General features: G+C 38.9%; 1 protein-coding gene across 1 annotated transcript in view; it reads left to right on the top strand.

The window, feature by feature from the left end:
* The window catches only part of ZYG11A (zyg-11 family member A, cell cycle regulator), a 58,123-nt gene that overhangs the window by 8,231 nt on the left and 24,097 nt on the right, over positions 1–25,795 (top strand). The window contains exons 2-3 of the mRNA XM_030870161.2: positions 6,291–6,456; positions 18,721–19,472. Coding sequence (XP_030726021.1) covers positions 6,291–6,456; positions 18,721–19,472 — 918 coding nt within the window. The remainder of the gene's footprint in view (positions 1–6,290; positions 6,457–18,720; positions 19,473–25,795) is intronic.

Raw genomic sequence — 25,795 nt, 5'->3', positions numbered from 1 at the left:
AGAGGTTAGATTTCAACATAAGAATTTTGGGGGGACTTTCCTGGTGGTGCAGTGGTTAAGACTCCACGACCCAATGCAGGAGGCCTGGGTTCAATTCCTGGTCAGGGAACTAGATCCCACATGCTGCAACTAAGAGCCTGCAGGCCACAAGTGAAGGTCCCACTGGCCTCAACTGAAGATCTCACATGCGGAACTAAAGATCCCGCATGCTGTAATGAAGATCTTGCAGGTGGCAATGGAGATCCCGCGTGCCATAAGTAAGACCTGGTGCAGCCAAATAAATAAATAAATATTAAAAAAAAAAAAAAACTTCAGAAGAATGCAAACCTTTAGTCAGTAGCAGGAGAGAGGACTGATTTTAGAGGAGTGATGAGGGAGACATAGCCAGCCCAGGGTACTTTAAAAGAGAAAGAGCTGGGGAAATTATCTGAAGTGATTCCACACAAGTCACCTCAGAGTAGAGGTAGAGAAGATTAAGGAGTGGGTCTGGGTGTGAGGTAGGTAGCAAATGGAAGATGTCTGGCACAAGTAGAACCAACAGGATTTGCTAATTTATTGGATGTCTGTCTTGTGTGGGATGTTGATTAAGGGTAAGGAAATGTCAGTAAAGATTAAGCAGCTGAGTAGATGTGATGCTGTTTACTGAGTAGGGAAAGACCGGGGAAGTTCAGTTTCATACATGGTGAGTTTGAAGTATTTGTGACACAGTTAAGTAGATATGTCAAGGAGACAACTGGTTATCTAACACTGTGGCTTAAAGAGAGATCTGACCTGGAGGTAGTAATCTAGAATTCATTGGATTTATAGATAATATTTAGAATCATGTAATCAGTAGTTAGATATTATAGAGGCAGAGTCGTTAGTCATTAGTGGTCTTGATGGGAAATCAATCTCTAAAACATGCTACTGATTTATAAAACAAAAACCAGTAACAGAATACTGTAGTATAATTCTATTTATATAAAGTTCAAAAACATGCAGAACTAAACAGTATTCAGGATAATGATTACCTCTGGGTGAAGGGATGAGGAGTAGCATCAGGGAAGGGTATATAAGGAACTTCAAAAATTTGGTATATTCTATTTAAGCTGTGTGGTGAATACAAGAATGTTTTAAAAGTATTTATATATATATATATTTTACTGTGTTCGAGTTCTTTTTATTTTTATTATTTATTTATTTATCTATCTATCTATTTATTTATTTATTTGCGGTACGTGGGCCTCTCACTGTTGTGGCCTCTCCCGTTGCGGAGACAGGCTCCGGACGCGCAGGCTCAGCAGCCATGGCTCACGGGCCCAACCGCTCCGCGGCATGTGGGATCTTCCCAGACCTGGGCACGAACCTGTGTCCCCTGCATCGGCAGGCGGACTCTCAACCACTGCGCCACCAGGGAAGCCCCCTATTTATTTATCTTTAACATCTTTATTGGAGTATAATTGCTTTACAATGGTGTGTTAATTTCTGCTCTATAACAAAGTGAATCAGCTATACATATACATATATCCCCATATCTAAAAATATTTATATTGTTTTATATTTTATTATATTATTTAAATATTTTACATATGTTCTAAACATCTTTTATATGGATTTAATCTTTACTGTATTTAAAAAATATTTATTTGCTTTTGCTGGGTCTTTAGTTGCAGCACATGGGCTCCTTAGTTGTGACATGTGAACTCTTAGTTGCAGCATGCATGTGGGATCTAGTTCCCTGACAGGGATTGAACCCCGGCCTCCAGCATTGGGAGCACGGAGTCTTAACCACTGCACCACCAGGGAAGTCCCCTTTACTGTATTTTGAAAACGAGGCTGCCATGTCCAATAATATGGCAAATAATGTCATAAAGTCTTAAAAGGAAATATTCTGGATAAAATATAACAAACACTTTCAAATGCAAAGTAAGGAAAATCCCGAGCATCCCCACCCAATTCAAAGAAGCTGGAAATCACCACTGTAAGCAGGCCCTAAAATAACCAAATATTAGAGACTAGACATTTGCCAAAAGCCGGCGGGAAGTTTGAATGGAGACTGTGAACTGTAATATATACATATATATGTGTATATGTAAACATGGGTTGACAAAGCCTGGTCATACTTCAGTGAAATGGTAGGTCTAAAACAATCTGCTTATGGGAAAGGGAAACAGGGAAGCTTGTCAGTTTTGGCTTGGATTTTGAGTGAGAAAAATATGTCCTAAAAATTTGCTATGACAGGTCTGTCCTCATACAGACTAAGGGTTTTCACTGACATTTCTAGCTTGGTTCAGGAAATGTGTAGCTGAGAAATTATCAAAATGGCCCCTGGTGATGCCCCTAAGTAAGTAGCATTTAGCATAATCTCTCTGATGTGACATATCTTCTTCCCAGGCTTCACAGGAGTCTAGTAAACTCTCACTAAAGATTAGCTCATGGACTTCCCTGACAGTCCAGTGGTTAAGACTCTGCGCTCCCAATGCAGGGGGCACGGGTTCGATCCCTGATCAGGGAACTAAGATCCTGTATGCCATGCTGTGTGGCCTTAAAAAAAAAAAAAATTAGCTCACAATCTTAAATTACAAAACATGAACCTCTATGATTAAGAGTCAACAGAGGGACTTCCCTGGTGGTCCAATGGTTAAGACTTCGCCTTCCAATGCAGGGGGTGCAGGTTCAGTCCCTGGTCAGGGAGCTAAGATCCCACATGCCTCACAGCCAAGAAACCAAAACGTAAAGCAGAAGCAATATTGTAACAAACTTAATAAAGACTTTAAAAATGGTCCACATTAAAAAAAAAAATCTTAAATCAACAGAATCAATAACTAACAGAATTAGATTCCCAGAGACTTCAGAAAATGGTATTACTGAAACAGTATAAAATAAGTGTATTTAAAATTTATTAAAGAAATAAAAGATGAAATAAAAATGAAAAAAGAACAATATACAATTCAACAATGAAGAACTAAATGCCACAGAATAAAGAAATAGTAACCTGGAAGATAGATCTAGAGAAATTACCCACAGGAAGCAGAATTTCCATTTTCACATGGGCATATGAACCAATTCTGGGTATGAGACCCAAGTAAAAGTCCACTGAGACTGTTTCAGGGAATTTTTTTGCTTCGTTGGCTCCTTTCTGACATGAATTCTGAAATGGCGAGGATTTGGAGCAGTTGAAACTCTCATATGTTCTTTTGGGAATGCAAAATAGTACAGTCACATTCTAAGAACGGGTTAGCACTCTGTTATGTAAAGTTAAATACATGCTTAACATGTAGGAAGTGTTGAATTCCAGGGACCCAGGAATCCCATTTTTAGGTAACTACCCAAGAAAAATGAAAACTGTGTTCCCACAAGACTTTGTGAATAGTTATAGCGGCTTTATTCAAAATTGTCAAAAACTTCAAGTAATCCAGATGCCCTTCAGTTGGTGAATAAAGAAATTGTGGTATATTCATTGCAGTGGAATGCTTCTCAGCAATAAAAAGGAACAAATTACAAAAACATGCAGCAACACAGATGAATCTTTGTTAAATGCATTATGCAAAATGAAAGATGTCAGATTCAAAAGGCCCAGTTACTTAATGATTCTACTTATATGACATTTTGGAGAAGGCAGAACACTGGGGACAGAACGAAGATAAGTGGTTGCTTGGGGTTGGTGGGAGGGATTGTCTGCAGAGGGACACTAGAGAATTTTGGGGTCATGGAACTGTTCTATATCTTTATTATGGTGGTAGTACACGACTGTATGCATCAGTCAAAACTTGTTGAACTAACTACACCAAAAAGTAATTTTTTTGCTATATGTAAATTAGACCGCAGTTAAAAGAAAAACAAAAATGAATAACAGGATAGTGATTACAGTGTGCAGAGTAAACTTACTGAAGAAATATGGTTGAAGAGGATGTGGGGGTCAACAGAAGGCTTTTGTTTTTAAGGCAAATAATAGAGCATAAATTGTATGTTAAGAGTGATCCAGGGGCTTCCCTGGTGGCGCAGTGGTTAAGAATCCGCCTGCCAATGCAGGGGACACAGGTTCGAGCCCTGGTCTGGGAAGATCCCACATGCTGCAGAGAAACTAAGCCCGTGCGCCACAACTACTGAGCCTGCACTCTAGAACCCACGAGCCACAACTGCTGAGCCCACGTGCCACAACTGCTGAAGCCCGTGTGCCACAACTACTGAGACCTGTGTGCCTAGAGCCTGTGCTCTGCAACAAGAGAAACCACCGCAATGAGAAACCCGCACACTGCAACGAAGAGAAACCTCCGCTCACCGCAACTAGAGAAAGCCCACCACAGCAATGAAGACCCAACATAGCCAAAAATAAATAAATTTATTGGAAAAAAAAAAAAAAAGGGTGATCCATTTGATGGGAATTCCCTGGTGGTCCAGAGGTTAGGACTTGGTGCTTTCACTGCCTGGGCTCAGGTTCAGTTCCTGCTCAGGGTACTAAGATCCCGCAAGCTGTGTGGCCTGGCCAAAAAAAAAAAAAAGAATGATCCATTTGAGAAGGAGAGTTTGAAGATGTGCATGAATGAAGAAATAACAAGGAGGGGCTAAGGCAGGAGGGATGAAATCCAGCCAGCACACGTGGAAGTGTTGGTCTTTGCAAGGAGGTACATGTTTTCCATATAAGAGGAGACCAAGGAAAAGATGCATGCAGTTCCAAACTAAATTTGATGGTGAGGTGGCTTCATTTTTCTCACTGAAGTGAGTCAGATTCTGTTACCAGCATGAAATGGGTTTGAGGAACAAGTAGAAGGCATGAAATAATTCTTGCCTGATGGTGAGAAAGTGCCCTGTCTAAAGAGACCTTGAAGGATTTCCAGCTACTGAGGGCTCATTTGAAGTTAATGTTTATGAATTTTCCATGACATACTATGTTGTGTGACTCTTCCCCTCCTCTTCTTTTTTAAAAAATATTTATTTATTTATTTTTGGCTGTGTTGAGTCTTAGTTGCGGCACACAGGGTCTTCATTGAGGCATGTGGGATCTTTCATTGTGGTGCACGGGCTTCTATCTAGTTGTGGCCTGCAGGTTCCAGGGTGTGTGGGCTCTGTAGTTTGGGGCACGTGAGCTCTGTAGTTTGGGATACATGGGCTCTAGTTGAGGTGTGCGAGCTCAGTAGGTGTGGCGCGTGGGCTTAATTGCCCTGTGGCATGTGGGATCTTAGTTCCCTGACCAGGGATCGAACCCAGGTCTCCTGCATTGTAAGGTGGATTCTTTACCACTGGACCACCAGGGAAGTCCCCTCTTCCCCTCTTCATAGATGATTAGCTGCTGGGTGTTGCCATAAAAAAGGTGAATAGTGAAGTTCTTCCAGGAGAATGTCTTAGAGTGTAATGGAGGAGAGGGAACAAGGAGTTGAGGATATGTGTAAAGGAGTAATTTATACTTCGGACTATGGAGGGAATTTAATCAGTTAAAAGTGAGGTGGAGGTCAGTGAATGTATTGCATGTTGAAACCTTTGACAAAAATGCAGTCTCTGGCTAATCACTCTCTCTTCATGTCTGAGTGCCATACCTTTCAAATATATGTTTTTAAAAATTTATTTATTTGGCTGCACCGGGTCGTGGTTGCAGCATGTGGGATCTGTAGTTGCAACATGCGAACTCTTAGTTGAGGCATGTGGGATCTACTTCCCTGACTAGGGATCGAACCCAGGGTCCCTGCATTGGGAGTATGGAGTCCTAGCCACTGGACCACCAGGAAGTCCCTCAAATATTTGTAGAATGAACAAATGCTAGTCTCTTAGAGAAGATGTTTTACATCTGTCAGTTCTAATTCTTCTACAACCTCCTGGGTATAGCAACCTTTTACAGTGTGAACACTTATGAGGGTGGGAATAGGCAGGCCTTCTTATCCTCTGGCATGTAGTAATCATTCAATAAATATTTATTGAATGAATGACCATGTGATTTCTGCTTGATTAGTCCCTTATGTTGTATGAAGTTGTCAGATTTATTGGATGTATTCCACACTAAACTGTTAGCTCCAAAAGGATTAGAACTATATCTTACTCATCCCTGTATTTTCAGTGGCTGGCAGAGAACAGGAGATAAGTGAAGGGTTGAGAGAACTTAATTTTTTTTAAAGATACAACAGAAGCTACAACAGATAGAAGTCTTCCATTCAGTTAATAGTTGGAATAAGGTAGTTTTATTACATATAAATCATTAGAGTGAGGAAAATGTATCTTAAGATATCCTCATTAAGTAGTTTGATGTATGGCATGACCACTTTTATGTTGTATTTTTATAGATGTGTTCTAACAAATTTCTTTGGGGGTTTGTTTGCTAGGAGGAGGCGTCTCCCTACTCTTTGGTCAACATCTGCCTGAACGTCCTGGTTGCTAACCTGGAGAAATTGTGTTCTGAAAGATCTGATGGAACACTTTGTCTTCCGGAGCATTGGAGTTTCCCTCAGGAATTAGCTGATCAATTCGTTGGGGTCATGACTTGGCAAGGTAATGATAAGGCTCCTTTATAGTGTACTTTTATAGCACTTTACTATTTGAAAAGCACTTTCACATATAATTCCTGTTTTGCTCCTCACAGCAACCCGGTGAGAAATACAGAAGTTATTCCCATTTTATTTGTGTGGAGGTTGGTTCTCCGAATCTTTCTGGGATCCCTTGATGGAAATTGTCTTGCATCTAGGCTTGCCCTGCTCTTGCTATAGTCTCATCCCATTCTTTTCTTTGTGAATATGAACCTTTAAATTTTTTTCCTTTACCTCCTATTGTAGTGGGGCTTTCAAAGAGCTATGTTTAATTTGCGATGTTACAGTTTTTTCTTAATGAAAAATTTTGGGGGGTAACACATTATTGAGATAAAATTCACGTACTGTATAATTCATCCATTTAAAGTATACAATTCAGTTATTTTTTTATTTTTTACTTTTTTAGTGTATTCACAGATTTGTGCAGCCATCATCACAGTCAATTTTCATCACCTTAAAAAAAATCTCCTTATCCATTCCACCCTAATTTTAAGCAGTCATAATCTACTTTCTACCTGTACGGATTTGCCTTTTCTGAACATTTAATATAAATGGAATCATTCAACATGTGGCCTCTTGTGTCTGGCTTCTTTCACTCAACATAGCATTGTCAAGGTTCATCCATGTTGTAACATCAATCACGACTGAATTTTTATGGCTGCATAATATCCCACTGTATTGATATACCCCTTTTTATTCATTTCTCAGTTGATGAACATTGGGTTGTTTTTACATTTTGGCTATTATAAATAATGCTACTATAAACATTAGTGTACACATTTGTGTGTGGGCATATGTTTTTATTTCTTTTGGGTGTATACCCAGGAGTGGAATTGCTGGATTAATTGCTGGATAAAATGGAAATGCTGGATTGGGGTGTATACCCAGGAGTGGAATTGCTGTGTTTAACTTTCTGAGGAACTTCCAAACTCTTTTCCAAAGTGGCTGCACCGTTTTATGTTCCCACCAGCAGTGTTACAAGAGTTCAGATTTCTCCACATCCTCACCAAAACTTGTTATCTGACTTTCTGATAGCCATCCTGGTGGATGTGAAGTGGCATCTATTGTGATTTTGATTTGCATTTCCCTAGTGACTAATTATGTTGAGCATTTTTTCATGTCCTTGTTGGCCATTTGTTTTTTCTCTTTGGAGAAGGCTCTATTCAGATTTTTTGCCTATTTCTTATTAGGTTATTTGTCTTTTATTATTGAGTTGTAAGATATGTCCCTCATCAAACATGGTTTGCAGTTATTTTCTCCCATTCTGTAGATTATCTTTTCACTTTGTTGATAGTGTCCTTTTACTCACAAAAGTTTTTAATTTTGATGAAGTCCAATTTATCTTTTGTTGCTTATACTTTTGGTATCATATCTAAGAATCCATTGCCAAAGCCATTGCGAAGTGCTAAAGATTTTACACCTACATTTTCTTTTAAGAGTCTCATTGCTTTCACTCTTATGTTTAGTACTTTGGTCCATTTTGAAATAATTTTTGGCATGAGGTGTAAGGGTCCAGCTTCATTATTTTGCATGTGGCTATACAGTTGTCCCAGCACTATTTGTTAAAAAGGCTGTTCTTTTTTTTGTGTTGAATAGTCTTGGCATCCTTGTTGGAAATCAGTTGACCATTGATGTATGGGTTTATTTTTGTACTCTCAATTCTATTCCATTGATCGATGTGTCTATCCTTATGTCAGTACCAAGTAGCTTGATTACTGTTTGCTTTGTAGTTAGTTTTGAAATTGTTAAGTGTGAGTCTTCCAACTTTGTTCACCTTTTTCAGGATTGTTTTGGTTATTCTGGGTTCCTGATATTTCCATGTGAATTTGAGAATTGACTTGTCAATTTCTACAAACAGTCCAGCTGGGATTTGAATAGGAATTGCATCAAATATGTATAATCAATTTGGGGATTATTGCCATCCTAACAGCATTAAGTCTTCTGATCCATGAATATGATGTCTTTCTATTTATTTAGATCATCTTTAGTTATTTTCACCAGTGTTTTACCATCTTAACGATCTGAAATCCTTAATACATGAGCGTGGGAGAGCTTTCTATTTATTTAAAATAGATCTTTAATTTATTTCAACAATGTTTTCTAATTTATGGGTATAAGTTTACATCTTTGTTAAATTTATTTCTAAGTATTTTATTCTTGATGCTGTTACACAATTGCTTTCTTAATTTCATTTTTGGATTGTTCATTTTTAGTGTACAGAAATCCAATTGATTCTTTTTTTGTTTTTTTTTTTTTGTTTTTTTGTTTTTGCGGTACGCGGGCCTCTCACTGTTGTGGCCTCTCCCGTTGCGGAGCACAGGCTCTGGACGCGCAGGCTCAGCGGCCATGGCTCACAGGCCCAGCCACTCCGCGGCATGTGGGATCTTCCCGGACCGGGACATGAACCCGTGTCCCCTGCATCAGCAGGCGGACTCTCAACCACTGAGCCACCAGGGAAGCCCCCAATTGATTTTTTTAAATTATTTTTAAAATTTTTATTAGGCTGTGCCATGCGGCATGTAGGATCTTAGTTCCCCATCCAGGGATCAAACCCGTGCCCCCTGCATTGAAAGCACGGAGTCTTAACCTCTGGACCACCAGGGAAGTCCCTACAATTGATTTTTTATGTTAATCATATACCCTGGAAACTTGCTGAATTGATTTATGTGTTTTAATAGTTTAAAGGATTTCTTAGAATTTTCTGTATACAAGATCATGTCATCTGCAAATGGAAATGGTTTTACTTCTTCCTTTCCAATTTGGATGCCTTTATTTGATTTTCTTGTCCAACTTCCCTGGCTAGAACCTCCAATACAAAGTTGAAGTATTGAAACATTCACCCTTTTCTTTTCCTGATCTTAGGGGGAAAGCATCTAGTCTTTTACCATTAAGAGTGATTTTAGCTTTGGGTTTTTTGTAATTGCCCTTAACAGGCTGAGGAGGTTCCCTTCTATTTTAGTTTGTTGAATGTATTCATCAGGAAGAGGGTGTTGGCTTTTTCTGCATTTGTTGAAATGTTCACGTGGGTTTTGTTTTTTATTCTTTTAATGTGGTGTATTACATTAATTTGCTTTTGGATGTTAATCCATGCTTTTCTGGGATAAATCCCACTTGGTCACATTGTATAAATCTTTTTGTTTATTACTAGATTCAGTTTGCTGGTAATTTGATGAAGATTTTTGCATCCATAATTTAAAAGGATTTTGGTCTGTGATATTCTGTTCTTGTGATGTCTATATGGATTTTTGTCATCAGGCTAAAACTGACCTCAATGAATTGGGAGGTGTTCTCTTTTTTTTTTTTTTTAGAGGAGTTTGTGAAGAATTGGTATGTATTCTTCTTTAAATGTTTGGTAGATTTCAACAGTAAAGCCCTCTTGGCCTCTTTATGTGGATAGTTTTTTGATGATTAATTCAATCTGTTTACTTGTTATAGGTGTATTCATATTGTCTGTTTCTTCTTCAGTAGCTTTGGTAGTTTGTGTTATTCTGTCAATTTATCCGTTTCATTTAAATTATCAGATTTGTCAGCATACAGTCTGTTCGTGATATTTCTTTACAATTCATTCTTTACAATTCATATTTCTGCAAGGTCAGTAGTTCTGTCCCTTTCAATTCTCATTCTAGAAATTTGAGTTCTCTTTTTTTCTTGGTCAGTAGAGCTAAGTTTTGTCAACTTTGTTGATCTTTTCAAAAACCATCTTTTGATTTCATTGATTTTTTTTTTTTTACTTTATTTTCTTTTCTGTCCTCCATTTCATTAATTCTCATTATAATTTTTATTATTTCCTTCCTCCTGCTCATTTTGTGTTTGGTTTGCTTTTCTTTTCCCTGTGTCTTAAGGTAGAAGTTTAGGTTATTGATTTGAGAGCTTCTTTTTTAAATATATGCAATTAGGGCTATAAATTTCCTTCAAGCACTGCTTTAGCTGCATCCTGTAAGTGTTTGTATGTTGTCTTTATTTTTCATTCATCTCAAATTATTTTCTGATTTTTCCCTTTTGATTTCTTCTTTGACCCACTGTGTTTTAAGGAATATATTGTTTAATTTCCAAATACTTTTGAATTTCCAGGTTTCTTTGTTATTGATTTTTAAATTCATTTAACTGTACTTTGAGAACATACTTTATTTCAGTTTTAAAAAATTTATTGAGATTTGTTTTTTGGCCCAATATGTGCTCTATTTTGGAGAATGTTCCAAGTGCATTTGAGAAGAATATATATTCTGCCATTATTGGGTGAGTTGTTCTGTAGATTTCTATTAGATCTAGTTGGTTTATAATTGTTTTAATCTTCTATTTCACTGTCAATCTTTTGTAGTTTTTCTGTATAGAAAATAGTTTTTTAATCCTTTTTGTTATTCATGCTAAATAGGATATACATGTACTTTTAAAATATATTGTTGGGACTTCCCTGGTGGCACGGTGGTTAAGAATCTGCCTGCCAGTGCAGGGGACACGGGTTCGAGCCCTGGTCTGGGAAGATCCCACATGCCGCAGAACAACTAAGCCTGTGTGCCACTACTACTGAGCCCGTGCTCTAGAGCCCATGAGCCACAACTACTTAGCCCGCTTGCCACGACTACTGAAGCCTGCGTGCCTAGAGCCTGTGCTGTGCAACAAGAGAAAACACTGCAATGAGAAGCCCGCGCACTGCAACGAAGAGCAGCCCCTGCTTGCTGCAACTAGAGAAAGCCCGTGTGCAGCAACAAAGATCCAATGCAGCCCCCCCACCCTAAGAAAAAATACATTGTTAGATTTGATTTGCTAATATTTTGTTGAGGTTTTTTTGTTATTGTTGAGGATTTTTGCATCTGTGTTCATGAGAGATATTGGTCTATAGTTTTCTTTCATAGTAGCTCTGTGGTTTGTTTCTTATTTTATTTTTTATTTATTTGGTTGCACCAGGTCTTAGTTGCGGCAGGCAGGCTCCTTAGTTGCGGCATGCAGGCTCCTTAGTTGTGGCTTGCAAACTCTTAGTTGCGGCATGCATATGGGATCTAGTCCCCTGACCAGGGATTGAACCCGGGCCCCCTGCATTGGGAGTATGGAGTCTTATCCACTGTTCCACCAGGAAAGTCCCAGGTGCTCTGTGGTTCTGGTGTTAGGGTAATGCTGGCCTCAAAGAATGAGTTAGGAGGTATCCACTGTGCTACTATGCTCTGCAAGAAATTGTAGAGAACTGGTACAATTTCTTCCTTAAATGTCTGGTAGAATTCACCAGTGAACCCATCCAGGTGCTTTTTGTTTTGGAAGGTTATTAATTATTGATTCAATTTCTTTAATAGATACAGATCCATTCACATTGTCTATTTCTTTTTGTGTGAGTTTTGGTAGATTGTGCCTTTCAAGGATTTGGTCCATTTAATTTAGGTTATCAAACTTGTGGGCATAGAGCTGTTCATAGTATTCCTTTCATATCCTTCTTTTAAAAAATTAATAAATTTATTTATTTTTGGCTGCATTGGGTCTTTGTTGCAGTGCACAGGCTTCTCATTGCGGAGGCGTCTCTTGCTGCGGAGCACAGGCTCCAAGCGTGCAGGCTTCAATAGCTGTGGCATGCGGGCTCAGTAGTTGTGGCTCATGGGCTCTAGAGTGCAGGCCCAGTAGTTGTGGCACATGGGCTCAGTAGTTGAGGCACGTGGGCCCTAGAGTGCAGGCTTAGTAGTTGTGGTGCACAGGCTTAGCTGCTCTGAGGCATGTGGGATCTTCCCAGACCAGGGCTCGAACCCATGTCCCCTGCATTGGCCGGCGGCTTTTCAACCACTGCACCACCAGGGAAGCCCATCATATTCTTTTTTTTTTTTTTTTTTTTGTGGTACGCGGGCCTCTCACTGTTGTGGCCTCTCCCCTTGCAGAGCACAGGCTCCGGACAGGCAGGCTCAGCGGCCATGGCTCACGGGCCCAGCCGCTCCGCGGCATGTGGGGTCTTCCCGGACCAGGGCACGAACCCGTGTCCCCTGCATTGGCAGGTGGACGGACTCTCACCCACTGCACCACCAGGGAAGCCCCATCATATCCTTTTAATGTCCATGAGATCTGTAGTGATGTCCTCTCTCTCATTTCTGATATTGGTAATTTGTCTCTTTATTTTAGTCTGGCTAGAGTCTTACTGATTTTATTGGTCTTGTCAAAGAACCAGTTTATGGTTTTATTGATTTTTCCTTTATTGATCTGAGGTAACATTGGTTTATAACATTACTAGTTTTACACGTACAGAATATATTTCTACTTCCGTATAGAAATATGGTGTACCCACCACCAAAAATTTAGTTTCCTCTGTCACCATACAGTTGATCCCCTTTACCTGTTTTGCCCTCCCCTCCACTTCTTCCTGTCTGATAAACACTACTCTGTTTTTTCTATCTACATGTTGCTGTTTGCTTTAGTTTTTCTTATTTTGTTTGTTTATATTCCACATAAGAGTGAAATTATATGGTATTTGTCTTTCTCTGTCTGACTAATTTCACTGAGCATAATACCGTCAAGGTCCATCCATGTTGTCAGAAATGCTAAGATTTCATTTTTTTTAATGGCTGAGTAGTATTGCATTGTACATATTCCGCATCTTCTTTATCCATTCATCTGTTGATGGGCACTTAGATTGTTTCCATATCTTTGTTATTGTAAACAATGCTGCAGTCACCATAGGGGCGCATGTATCTTTTTGAATTAATGTTTTTGTATTCTTTGGATAACTACCCAGAAGTGGGATAGCTAGATTATATGGCAGTTCTATTTGTAATTTTGTGGGACTCTCCATACTGTTTTCCATAGTGACTGCACCAATCTACATTCCCACTAACAGTGTATGAGGGTTCCCACATCCTTGCCAGTACTTATTTCTTGCCATTTTGATAATAGGGTTTTTTTGGTACATCATTCATCCTCTTTATTTTTTTAATTTTCAAATTTGTGTATAATTTTTAAAGGTTATAGTCCACTTACAGTTATTACAGAATATTGGCTATATTTACCGTGTTGTACAGTACATCTTCGTAGCCTTTCTTACACCAGTAGTTTGTACTTCCCAGTCCCCTACCTCTATTATTGCCCACATACACACACTGGTAATCACTAGTTTGTTCTCTATATCTGTGTGTCTTCTTCTTTTCTGTTATATTCACTAGTTTGTTGTATTTTTTTTAAGCTCCACATATAAGTGATATCATACAGTATTTGTCTTTCTTTGTCTGACTTATTTCACTTAGCATCATGCTTTCTGAATCCATCCATGTTGCTGCAAATGGGCAAAGTTTGTTCTCTTTTATGGCTGAGTAGTAGTCAATTTTATATAAATATAAATATATAAAATATATAAATATAAAAATTATATATAAAAATGTAATATATAAATATAAATGTTATATATATATATACACACACACACACATACATATACACACCTTCTTTATCCATTCATCTTTATGTATGTTCCTGTTGCCATTTTCTTAATTATTTTGGGTTTGTTTTTGTAGGTCTTTTTCTCTTGTGTTTCCCACCTAGAGAAGTTCATTTAACATTTGTTGTAAGGCTGGTATCCATTCATCTGTTGATGGACACTTCGGTTGCTTCCGTGTCTTTTTTTATTTTTTTTTTTAATTTTATTTATTTATTTTTGGCTGCGTTGGGTGTTAGTTGTTGCGCGCGGGCTTTCTCTGGTTGCGTAGAGCAGGAGCTACTCTTTGTTGCAGTGCATGGGCTTCCCATTGTGGTGGCTTCTCGTTGCGGAGCACAGGCTCTAGGCGCGTGGGCTTCAGTAGTTGTGGCTCGTGGTCTCTCTGAAGACTCAGTCGTTGTGGTGCACGGGCTTAGTTGCTCCACAGCATGTGAGATCTTCCTGGACCAGGGCTCGAACCCGTGTCCCCTGCATTGGCAGGGAGATTCTTCACCACTGCGCCACCAGGGAAGCCCTGCTTCCGTATCTTGGTAGTTGTAAATAATGCTGCTATGAACATTGGGATGTATGTATCTTTTCAGATTAGTGTTTTCATTTTTTCTTCGGATGTATACCCAGGAGTGGAATTGCTGGTCATATGGTAGTTCAGTTTTTTTGAGAAACCTCCATGATGTTTTCCCCAGTAGCTGTACCAATTTACATTCCCACCCAACAGCATATGAGGGTTCCCTTTTCTCCACATCCTCGCCAACATTTGTTATTTGTGTTCTTTTTGATGATAGCCATTCTGACAGGTATGAGGTGACATCTCATTGTGGTTTTGATTTGCATTTCCCTGGTGATTAGGGATGTTGAGCATCTTTTTTTATGCCTGTTGGGCATATGCATGTCTTTGGAGAAATGTCTTTTCAGGTCTTTGCCCATTTTTAAATCGAGTTGTTTGTTTTTTTGATATTGAGTTGTATGAGCTGTTTATATGTGCATTGTGGATGGATGTTTTATTGGTTGTAGACTGAAGGGGAGAGACCACGGTAGTGTTTCACTCTGCCATGTTGCTGATGTTACTCTCTCTGCTCTAATTCTTATTTCTTTTCTTCTGCTTACTTTGAATTTAATTTGCTCTTCTTTTTCTAGTTTCCTAAAATGGGAACTTAGATTATTGATTTTAGATCTTTCTTTTCTAATATATGCATTCAGGGCTATAACTTTCCCTCTAAGCACTGCCTTTGCTGCATCCCATAGATATTGATAAGTTGTGTTTTCATTTTCATTTAATTCAAAATATTTTTCAGTTTCTCTTTCACATTTTTTCTTTGACTCATGTTATTTAGAAGTGTGTTGTTTAATCTCCATGTATTTTGGGATTTTCCAGTTATTTTCTTTTTTTTTAAAGAAACTGGTCATTTGTTTTGTAAAGTGTCCTACAATCTGGACTTTACCATTGTTTGACTGCAATGATTTGACATGTTTCTCTGATCCTTGTAATTCCTATAAATTGGAAATTAGAGGTAGAGTCTTGATCAGATTCAGGTTTGATGTTTGGTAGTGCCCTATACTTCTTAAGGGTGTGAATAAAGTCTGATTGCCTGGTTGTTTTTCACTTTTGGTGGCCAGATGATTGTTACCTTCCTAGATTTATTAAATCATCAGGGGTTCTTGTATGTATGACAATGTTTATTACTCTCAACTTTCCTGGCTTAGAGTACTTTGTTTTTCTGTTTTTTAATTTTATCCTTGGTTACTATTCCACAGTTTCGTTTGTATGCCTCTGTTTCTCCATATATATGTGAAATGTTTTATGTTCCTCAAGTTTCTGTCTTGGGTACCCTTCTCACTTTGTACACTACCTGGGTAATTTTGTTTGATTTAGCTACCACTTCTACTTGAATTTCGCAGAGTTTCCAGTGCAGGTCTTTATTCTAAGCTCCAGAACCACATATCCAGGATGCCTCTTACATATCTTATAACTCTTCTCTGGGCTGCTGAATCATCATATTCTTTTGGTTTTTCTTCTACCTCAGTGGCTGCTGCTTATCTGTCTGCTCATCTAGCTTCCCTTGAAGGGTAGTACAGAAAGGGTAAGAGTTCTGGCTTTGGTGCCAGACTATTTGGGTTTGCCACCATTTCCATGGGCCAGTTACTTAAGTTCCTTATGCCTCATCTCATCTGTAAAGTATGACTAATAGTAATACATACTTCATTGGGTTTTATGAGGATTCAGGGAGTTAGTATATCTAAAATGTTCAGAACATTCAAAAATGGTTAGTTATTATCATGGCTATTATTCCTCATTCTGCTATTTGATCTTAAACGTAGATGCTTTTTGGTACTTGGTCCTTGTTCCTCTTCTTACATTCTCATGTCATCCATTCCCATGGTTTTAATTACTGTCTCTATGCTGATTAATTCCAAATGTTTATGCTTCAGTCTTTTAGATTTAAAATATGTAGAACTGAGAAGGCCTCGGCTGATCTTATGGGAAGTCCTGAAGGTGGAATAACTACTCAGATCTGTGTTGCATTAGGGCGTGAGGGCTGGATCTTTATACCTCCCAACACAGTCTTGGGATATGGGTTTCCATGGGAAAGTGGTATGACCATGGGTGAAGCAGTTCTTTTCAGCTGATGCAGTCCCCATAGATGAGGGCTGTCAGTTGGTGGCATTCCCAGCAGCTCAAGTAGTAAGTCCTTTATCTCTAAATGTGATCTGGTGTCCCATCACAGCATCTGCTACACTGCCATTTCCTCCCATCTCAAAATCTTCCTAGTTGTTCAGTGACTTAGGAGTCATTTTTCATTCCTCCTCCCTCTACCCTTGATTCTGTTGACACATTTTCTGTCTTCAAAATACATATCTCAAACGTTCTTTTCCTCCTAGCCCCTGTCATTGACACCTTTCTCTTACTTCTCCCCTGGTCTCCCAAATGGTTTCCTTACCTCCAATTCTGCCCCTCGCCAAGCTCTGCCACACGGCAGAGAGCAGTCCTCTCATACCTTAATCAGATCTGTCTACACCTCTGTCACTCTTTAAAGGCTTCTCCTTGTACTTAGGATAAAATGCCAATTATTTACCCTGGCCTGTAAGGTCTGACTCTTGCCTCTGTCTCTAACCTGTCAGATGCTGGTATCCCGTTCACCAACTATGCTTCAGCCACACTGCTTTTCTCTCATTTCACAGAAAAAGCCAAGCTCTTTCCCATATCAGGTCTTTAGCTCCTCGTGTCTGGAATGACAGCTGCCGTTGCTTTTCATATCCTTTTGGTCTCAGCTTAAATGTCGCCTCCTCATACCTCACCGAGAGACAGAAGATTCTTGTCCTCCTCCTCCTTTTCCCCACCCCTGTATTATATTCTTGTCTTGTTTGTTTCCTTTAGAACACTGACTACATTTTTAATGTTAGTAGTATTCTGCTTGTTTTATATTCTTTTGTATCTGTGTTCTCCTTCTAGGATGTAAATAAACCCCAAGATGGCAGGAGCCATGTCTGTCTCATTCACCGTCCTCAGCTTGTAGCATAGCACTTTGCATACCTTGAGCACTTGATATTTGTTGAATAAATGTAATAAGTTCCTTCTCAAAGCCTTGAATATTGGGGTTTCCTTTTTCCTATCTTAGTAGCACAGACCAACTCAAACTGGGAACTTGTGAACCATCTTATACACCTTTTTCCTCAATTCTTTCCCCTAGTCCATTCAGCTACCATGTTCTGTCAGTTTAAACTTTCATTTCTCATCATTAAAATCATTAATAATCTCTTGCCCCATCTCACTCCCATCAAATACCATCCTAATTCTTGTTACATTATCACATAATTGGTCTTTCTAAAAAAATAATTATGACCATTTTGTTTTTGCTTAAAAATTTTGAGTTGTTCATTGTTGTTTATAGGGTAAATGTCTGCGTTTCCTAGCTTTGTTTACGGGCCCCATCTGCCTTTTACCTCCCTCTCCACTTTCACTTCCAGCCATGCTTCCCCTTGTACGCTATGGGCCAGTAGCACTGATCTACTTAGGGTCATTCTGGAAAATCTGTTGTTCTGTGCCTCCGTGTCTTTGGCGTGTTCTTCCACCTTCCACCTTCACCCTGGGAGACTGATATTCCATCTTAAAAACCTTCCCCGATGTTAACCTCATTTGTATTAATTCAGTACCTGGTATGAATCACCATTGGATATAATACATTATTATAATAATTTATTTGCCTGACATGCTTCCTAGACTGAATTCTTTATGGTCACAGGTGTCTAATTACCTTGTGAGCCTATTACTTAACATGGGATCTCACACATAGAAGATGCTTAGTAAATCGTTTCTAAATGAAATCTAGTATAACCCACTCATTTTACAGATGAGGAAAATGAGGCCTAGAGAGGTAAGTGACTTACCAAAGGCTGTGCACTAATTTGGTTAAAAGTAGTCATTAGTGCTGTTTTCATATTATATACCCTATACTTACCTACCTCTTTTATTTTGTTCTTTTTTTTCTGTGAACAAGGTTGCTGTGGTTAAAACTGTGGGCTCTGGAGTCAAACTGATTTTGATGCTTGATTCTTCCACACATTTTGACCTTGAGCAAGTTACTTAACCTCTTTAAGCTCGAGTTTCCTCAGCTATAAGATGGTAATAATCATAGTTCTTTTATGGTGTTATTGTAAAGAGTAAATGAGATGATTTGAGTAAAGGGTTTAGAACAGTGCTTGGCACAGAGTAAGTAGTAAATGTAGGTCATTATTGTTGTTATTATTAGCATCTGTCAAAGTTCTTTGGCCATAACACCTCCTGGAAAAGGCATGAGATTTAGTTGTTATTACAAGCTGGTTCTGGTTCTCTTATAGGCAAGCTGACTGATAGAACGGCAAGCATTTTCCGAGGCAACCAAATGAAACTGAAGCTGGTCAGTATTCAGAAAGCTAAAATATCTACAGCTGCGTTCATACAAGCCTTCTGCCATCACAGACTCATTGAACTGGATGCTACTGCAGTACACACTGACCTCTCAATTCCAGACATCCTAAGTGGACTCTGCAGCAATAGCTGGATCCAGCAAAACCTCCGATGTCTCCTGTTGGACTCAGCAAGCATCCCTCGCAATTCAAGACTGTTGTTCTTTGGTCAGCTCACCGGTCTTCGCATCTTAAGTGTTTTCAGTGTTTGTTTTCATAGTGAAGACCTGGCTAATGTTTCTCAGTTACCCAGACTGGAAAGCTTGGATATCTCTAATACTCTGGTCACTAACATCTCTGCACTCCTCACCTGTAAGGATCGACTCAGATCTCTCACAATGCACTATCTAAAATGCCTGACCATGACCAAACCACAGATTCTCGCAGTCATTAGAGAACTTAAATGTCTGCTTCACCTTGATATATCTGATCACAGGCAACTCAAGTCAGATCTAGCTTTTCATTTGCTACAGCAGAAGGATATTCTGCCTAACATTGTGTCACTGGACATTTCTGGGGGCAGTTGCATCACTGATGAAGCTGTAGAACTGTTTATACAGCAGCGGCCTGCGATGCAATTTGTGGGACTGTTGGCTACGGATGCTGGTTATTCTGAATTCTTTGCTACAGCGCAAGACTTGAGGGTTTGTTCTTTACTGAAATAAGTTTGTTTCATTTGTTCAAAACAGTTTTAAGTTTTTGTTGTATATCAGAATCTGTACTAGGCATTAGGGTTACAAAGACAGATTAAAAAATTCTTAAGGAGCTTAATTAAGAATTATTGCGTAGCTACTGTGTGGTAGGTTGTGAAAATATAACTGTAAACAAGATACAGTCCTAGCCTCCACGTCTTCGAGTCTGGTTTGATAATGATAAGCAGAGCCATTTATACATTACCTCTTATGTGCCAGATGTCATGCACATTGTTTTTTATGGATGAGGAAATGGAAGCTCAGGGAAGTTAAGCTACTTATCCACAGTCATAGAAGTATTAAATGATAGAGCTGAGACTTGTATCCTGGTCTTTGTGACTCTAAAGCTAGTGTTTTCACCTCTAGTAACAGCTAAATATAATGAATAAGGCAGGTGATCAATATGCCTAACACCATTTTTGGTGAAGGTATGACAAAAAGCAATTTTTAGAAGAGTCTTAAGAAAAAAGCATTGAACACTGCTGGAATATGTTTATAGCCTCTCATGGTGCTGTTTTTAAAGCAGCATATATTTAAATATCTAGAATATTTCTCTTTTAAAACAGTGGCTTTCTACCTCAGTTGTACATTATAAACACTTTGGGAGCTTTAAAATACACTGAATCTCTCCCCAGAGATTCTGATTTCATTGGTCTGGGACTTGTTCTGGGCATCAGGATTTTGAAAGCTTGCACGTAATTCTAGCGTGCAGCCGAGGTTCAGAACCACCACTTTAAAAGAACCCCTTTAAAAAAATAATTATACCGTATGTAATTTTTCCTAGGGTGAGAGAGAAAAGTGATTTACAGTCATTAGTTGTTTTCACAGTTTTATTCTTTTGATTTGAAAATAGCAATTGTTGTATTTTAAAGTCCTTTTAATTTTCTGGCTTGTTAATGAAGCTGGAAGCCATCAGTTACATCATTAGGCTACAAATAGATAATTTGAACTTTCAAATTAAATGTGTATAGTAGAGATGTTTACCATGAATGAACACCTAGGCCAGTTTCAGATTAATGGCATTTAGTGTCACAATGATCAAAAGACCACAGTGATTTAAAAAAATAGATTTTAACACATCAACTCCTGATATATACAGTAATATTGGACAAGTGCTAGACTATTCTGTAGGCAGATTATGCATGTAGTTAAGATACTGTCAAAGTGGGTACACCAAAAGAAAATGAGAGAAGTCTTCTTTCAGTAACCTTTATCTGGTATACATGTAAGTTTAGTTTATTTTGAAAATTTTAAATTATGCCTTATATACAGTGTTGGATATTGTGGGGATGGAGAGGAGAGACCATAATCTTCCTAGTACTAAGAAACTCTAAAGATCTTAATCTAGACTTACATGGAGTGTAAGGTATGGTAAGTTTAAAAGGTGTTTTTCAGAAAATCTTATATTTAAGAGAAACATGTATTGCTAGAATCAGATGCAAAATATACTAAGTATTTTTGTTTGGGTTAATCAAAAGTTTGCTTAAATTAAAATGGATAAAATTAAGTGTTAGTGAAAACCTAACAGAACAAGTATGTGTTATTTCCTGCACCCAGTGTTAGAGTGGGCAACGTGTACTTAATTGCTTTAAAATGGGTGGAAAGGGCACCCGCCATTAGTATTAAGAGCCATGTAACATTTTCATTTGCTAAGAAATCCTTGTTGATCCACTGGTGGGGCGTAGCAAGAATCCCTTTTGAGGATTGTTTTGTAATGACATCTGTAGGAAGCCCTGGAGAGAGAGGGTGATGCAACAGCTATCTGGTCTTCCGCTTAGCCTTACTATGGCTTATCCTTTGTTTCTCTTTCAGCTCTTACATCTGGATGATCACAAAAATTTAAAAAATTTTAGAATATATCCAGCGTTTAGATTCTTAATAATGTGTAGGTCGTTGGGCAGTTGATCTATGTATAGTACTTGAAAAATTATTTTTAAATAATTTTTAACTTTGCAGATCACTAACTTTAAACATTTTTCCAAATTTGTTTTTTCATATTTTATCTCTATATGCACGTGTACACACACGTGCACACACACACGCACAGAGTTTTTTTCTTGAGGGTAGGTTGCATACATCATGTCCCTCTGCCCCTTAACATACTTTAGTTTGTATATCCTAGAGCAAGGATAGTCTCCTGGACTCTTCCGAGAGCAAGGATAGTCTCAAGGATGACCACAGTGCAGCTATCAAATTTCAGGGAATTTAGCATTGATGCAATACTTTTATATAATCTACTATATATATTATCCCAGTAATGCCCTTTATAAAATATTTTTCCTTTTAGTCCAGGATTATTTTTGCATTCAGTCGTCATATTTCTTTATAATTTAAACTAGAAGAGTTCCTTAGTCCTTCCTGTCCTTTGTTACATTGATATTTTTGAAGAATACAGACCAGCATTGTTTCGTTGGCTTTTTTGAAGAATACTCCTCATTTTGGGTTAGTCTGATGCTTCCTCATAATTATATTCAGGTTCTCCCATCTCTGCCCGGAATACCACATAAGGGTTGTTGTGTCCTTCTCAAGTATATTACAACATGAAGCACACAGTGCCCCTCATTAGTGAAGTTACTTTTCATCACTTGGTCAAAGTATTGTTCAGGTACTAGGTAAAATAGCCAGGTGCAGATAAAATATTATCTATATACTGTTGTATTGTTTCTACACTACATAGGTAATACTATTCCTCTTGAAACTAATAAGCAATATATAAGATATTAGAAGACTATGCCAATATCCTGGTCCTCATCAAACTTTCTGATCTAGATACAGCATCCATTGATGTTTCTTACCTGAACCAATCTTTACTGCAGTGGTTGCGAAGTGGTGATTTTCCAACTCCAGCTCTCCTTTCTACATTTAGCATGTCTAACGTATCCTTAATGTGGACTCATTGATTCCTGATGTTTTCAATGATTTATAGTTCATTACTCTTTTTTTTTTTTTTCTTTTATTTTGCGGTATGTGGGCCTCTCACTGTTGTGGCCTCTCCCATTGCGGAGCACAGGCTCCGGACGCGCAGGCTCAGCGGCCATGGCTCACGGGCCCAGCCACTCCGCGGCATGTGGGATCTTCCCGGACCGGGGCACGAACCCGTGTCCCCTGCATCGGCAGGCGGACTCTCAACCACTGCACCACCAGGGAAGCCCCTCATTACTCTTCTTAATTATTGTGATGCTCAATTTGTCACAGGTTGGCCAATGAGAGCTCCCGTGTCAGTTTTTACATGCCCCCATTTTTGTTGTTGTTATTATTTTGAGTACTTCTTTACTTTCTGGCAAACTAAGATTTTCTAGGCTTCTTATACTTCTCTGTTTTGGCCTTGGAATTAGACATTTCTCCCAGAAGCCCTGGTTCCTTTTAGGAGGAAACCAATATTTGAGTACTAGATGTGTTTTTAAGCCCTTTCAGCAAACAGAGCCAAGAAATAGATGAAGTAAGTTTAAAAGTGATACTTCCAAATGACCATCCTCACACTGTTCTTTGCCCTTCCACATTCTGTATATGTATCTCTCTTTCCCACAGTGAGAACTTTGGCTCTCAAAAGCGTCAGCACATTTGCTTAATCCTACAACACATATAAAATAGTTTCAGAGTTGCTACACCTATACTACTTGTTTTTTTCTTTTACATTATTTATTTATTTATTCGGTTGCGCCGGGTCTTAGTTGCAGCAGGAGGGCTCCTTAGTTGCGGGTCTCCGGCTCCTTAGTTGTGGCATGGAACTCTTAGTTGAGGCATGCATGTGGGATCTAGTTCCCTGGCCAGGGATTGAACCTGGGCCCCCTGCATTGGAGCGCAGAGTCTTAAACACTGCGCCACCAGGGAAGTCCCACACCTATACTATGAAACACAAACCTACTAAAAAAAGTTGAAGATATGTTTGCAGTTCTTTCTTTTCCCTCTTGACTGAGAGTATCGTCAAAGTACTAAGCACATATATTTAGGTTTTAAAATTTCCTCTTCTTACACAATAGGTAGCATAGTATATGTACTCTACACTTTGCTTTTTTTACTAAGCAGTATGTCTTGGAAATCATCCTGTGTCAGTTCATGTTCCCGTTTTTTGGGAGGGGATGGTAAAATACATATAACATAAAATTTATCATTTTAATCTTTTTTAAGTGTATAGTTCAGTGGTTTTACATACATTCATAATTTTGTTCAACCGTCACCACCATTCATCTTCATAGCTCTTTTCATCTTGTAAGGCTGAAATTCTATACCCATTAAACAGTAACTCCCATTACCCCTTCTCCCTGGACCCTGACAACTCCCATTCTACTTTTGTCCCTATGAATTTGACTATTCTAACTACCTCATGTAAGTGGAATCATACAGTACTTGTCTTTTTGTGACTGGCTCATTTCACTTTGCATAGCGTCCTCAGGGTTCATCCGTGTTGTGGCATACTGCCTTTTTCAGGTTGAATAACATCCATTATGTGTTTACCACATTTTGCTTGTCTGTTTATCATCGATGAACACTTGGGTTGCTTCCATGTTTTGGCTGTGTTGGTAATTGTGAATAATGTTGTTACAAGCATGGGTATACAAATATCTCTTTGAGACCCTGCCTTTGTTTTTTTTTTTGCTGTGCCACACAGCTTGAGGGATCTCAGTTCCAGGGATTGAACCTGGGCCACAGCAGTGAAAGCCCGGAATCCTAACCACTAGGCCACCAGGGAACTCCCAAGACCCTGCTTTTAATTCTTTTGGTATATATCCTGAAGTGGAATTGCTAGATCTTATGGTAATTCTATTAATTTTTTGAAGAACTGCCATACTGTTTTCTACAGCAGCTGTACAATTTTACATTCCCACTAACAGTGCACAAATCTTCCGTTTTCTTCACATACTTGCGAACATATATTATTTTCTGTTTTTTAATTTTAAATTTTTTAAAGGTTAGCAGAGACATTAAAAAAATTTTTTAACATCTTTATTGGAGTATAATTGCTTTACAATGATGTGTTAGTTTCTTCTGTATAACAAAGTGAATCAGCTATATGTATACATATATCCCCATATCTCCTCCCTCTTGCGTCTCCCTCCCACCCTCCCTATCCCACCCCTCTAGGTGGACACAGAGCACCGAGCTGATCTCCCTGTGCTTTGCGGCTGCTTCCCTCTAGCTAGCTGTTTTACATTTGGCATATATGTCCATGCCACTCTCTCACTTCATCCCAGCGTACCCTTCCCCCTCCCCATGTCCTCAGGTCCATTCTCTACATCTGTGTCTTTATTCCTCCTGCCCCTAGGTTCTCCAGAACCGTTTTTTTTTTTTTTTTAAGATTCCGTATATATGTGTTAGCATACGGTATTTGTTTTTCTCTTTCTGACTTACCTCACTCAGTATGACAGAGTTTGGTCCATCTACCTCACTACAAATAACTCAATTTTATTGTTTCTTTTTATGGCTGAGTAATATTGCATTGTATATATGTGCCACATCTTCTTTGTCCATTCATCTGTCTGGCTATTGTAAATAGCAGCAGAGACTTTAAAAAAATTTTTTTAAATTTATTTTTGGCTCGGTTGGGTCTTTGTTGCTGCACACAGGCTTTCTTTCTATTTGTGGCAAGCGGGGGGCTACTCTTTGTTGCGGTGCACAGGCTTCTCATTGCGGTGGCTTCTCTTGTTGTGGAGCACAGGCTCTAGACGTGTGGGCTTCAGTATTTGCAGCACACGGGCTCAGTAATTGTGGCACGTGGTCCCTAGAGTGTATGGGCTTCAGTAGTTGTGTGTGGGCTCAGTAGTTGTGGCGTGTGGGCTCAGTAGTTGTGGCATGCGGGCTCTAGGGCACATGGACTTCAGTAGTTGTGGCTTGTGGGCTCTAGAGCACAGGCTCAGTAGTTTTGGCGCACGGACTTAGTTGCTCCATGGCTCGTGGGATCTTCTGAGACCAGAGATCAAACCCATGTCCCCTGCATTGGCAGGTGGATTCTTAACCACTGTGCCACCAGGGAAATCCCTGTTTTTAAATTTTTTAGTAGTAGCCATACTAATGGATGTGAGGTGGTATCTCATTGAAGTTTTTTTTCTTTTTACAGGGATAACCCTTTTAATTTTTATTTTATTTATTTTTTTGGCTGTACTGTGCGGCCTGTGGCATTTTAATTCCCTGACCAGGAATCGAACCGGCACTTCTTGCATTGGAAGCACGGAGTCTTAACCACTGGGCTGCCAGAGAAATCCCTTGAAGTTTTGATTTGCATTTCCATACTGATCAGTGATATTGGGCGTCTTTTATAAGGAGCTTATTGACCATTG

This window comes from Globicephala melas, chromosome 1 (assembly GCF_963455315.2).
Source record: "Globicephala melas chromosome 1, mGloMel1.2, whole genome shotgun sequence".
NCBI lineage: Eukaryota > Metazoa > Chordata > Mammalia > Artiodactyla > Delphinidae > Globicephala > Globicephala melas.
Note: the sequence above shows the minus strand (reverse complement) of the source record. Positions and strands in the feature narration are given on the sequence as shown.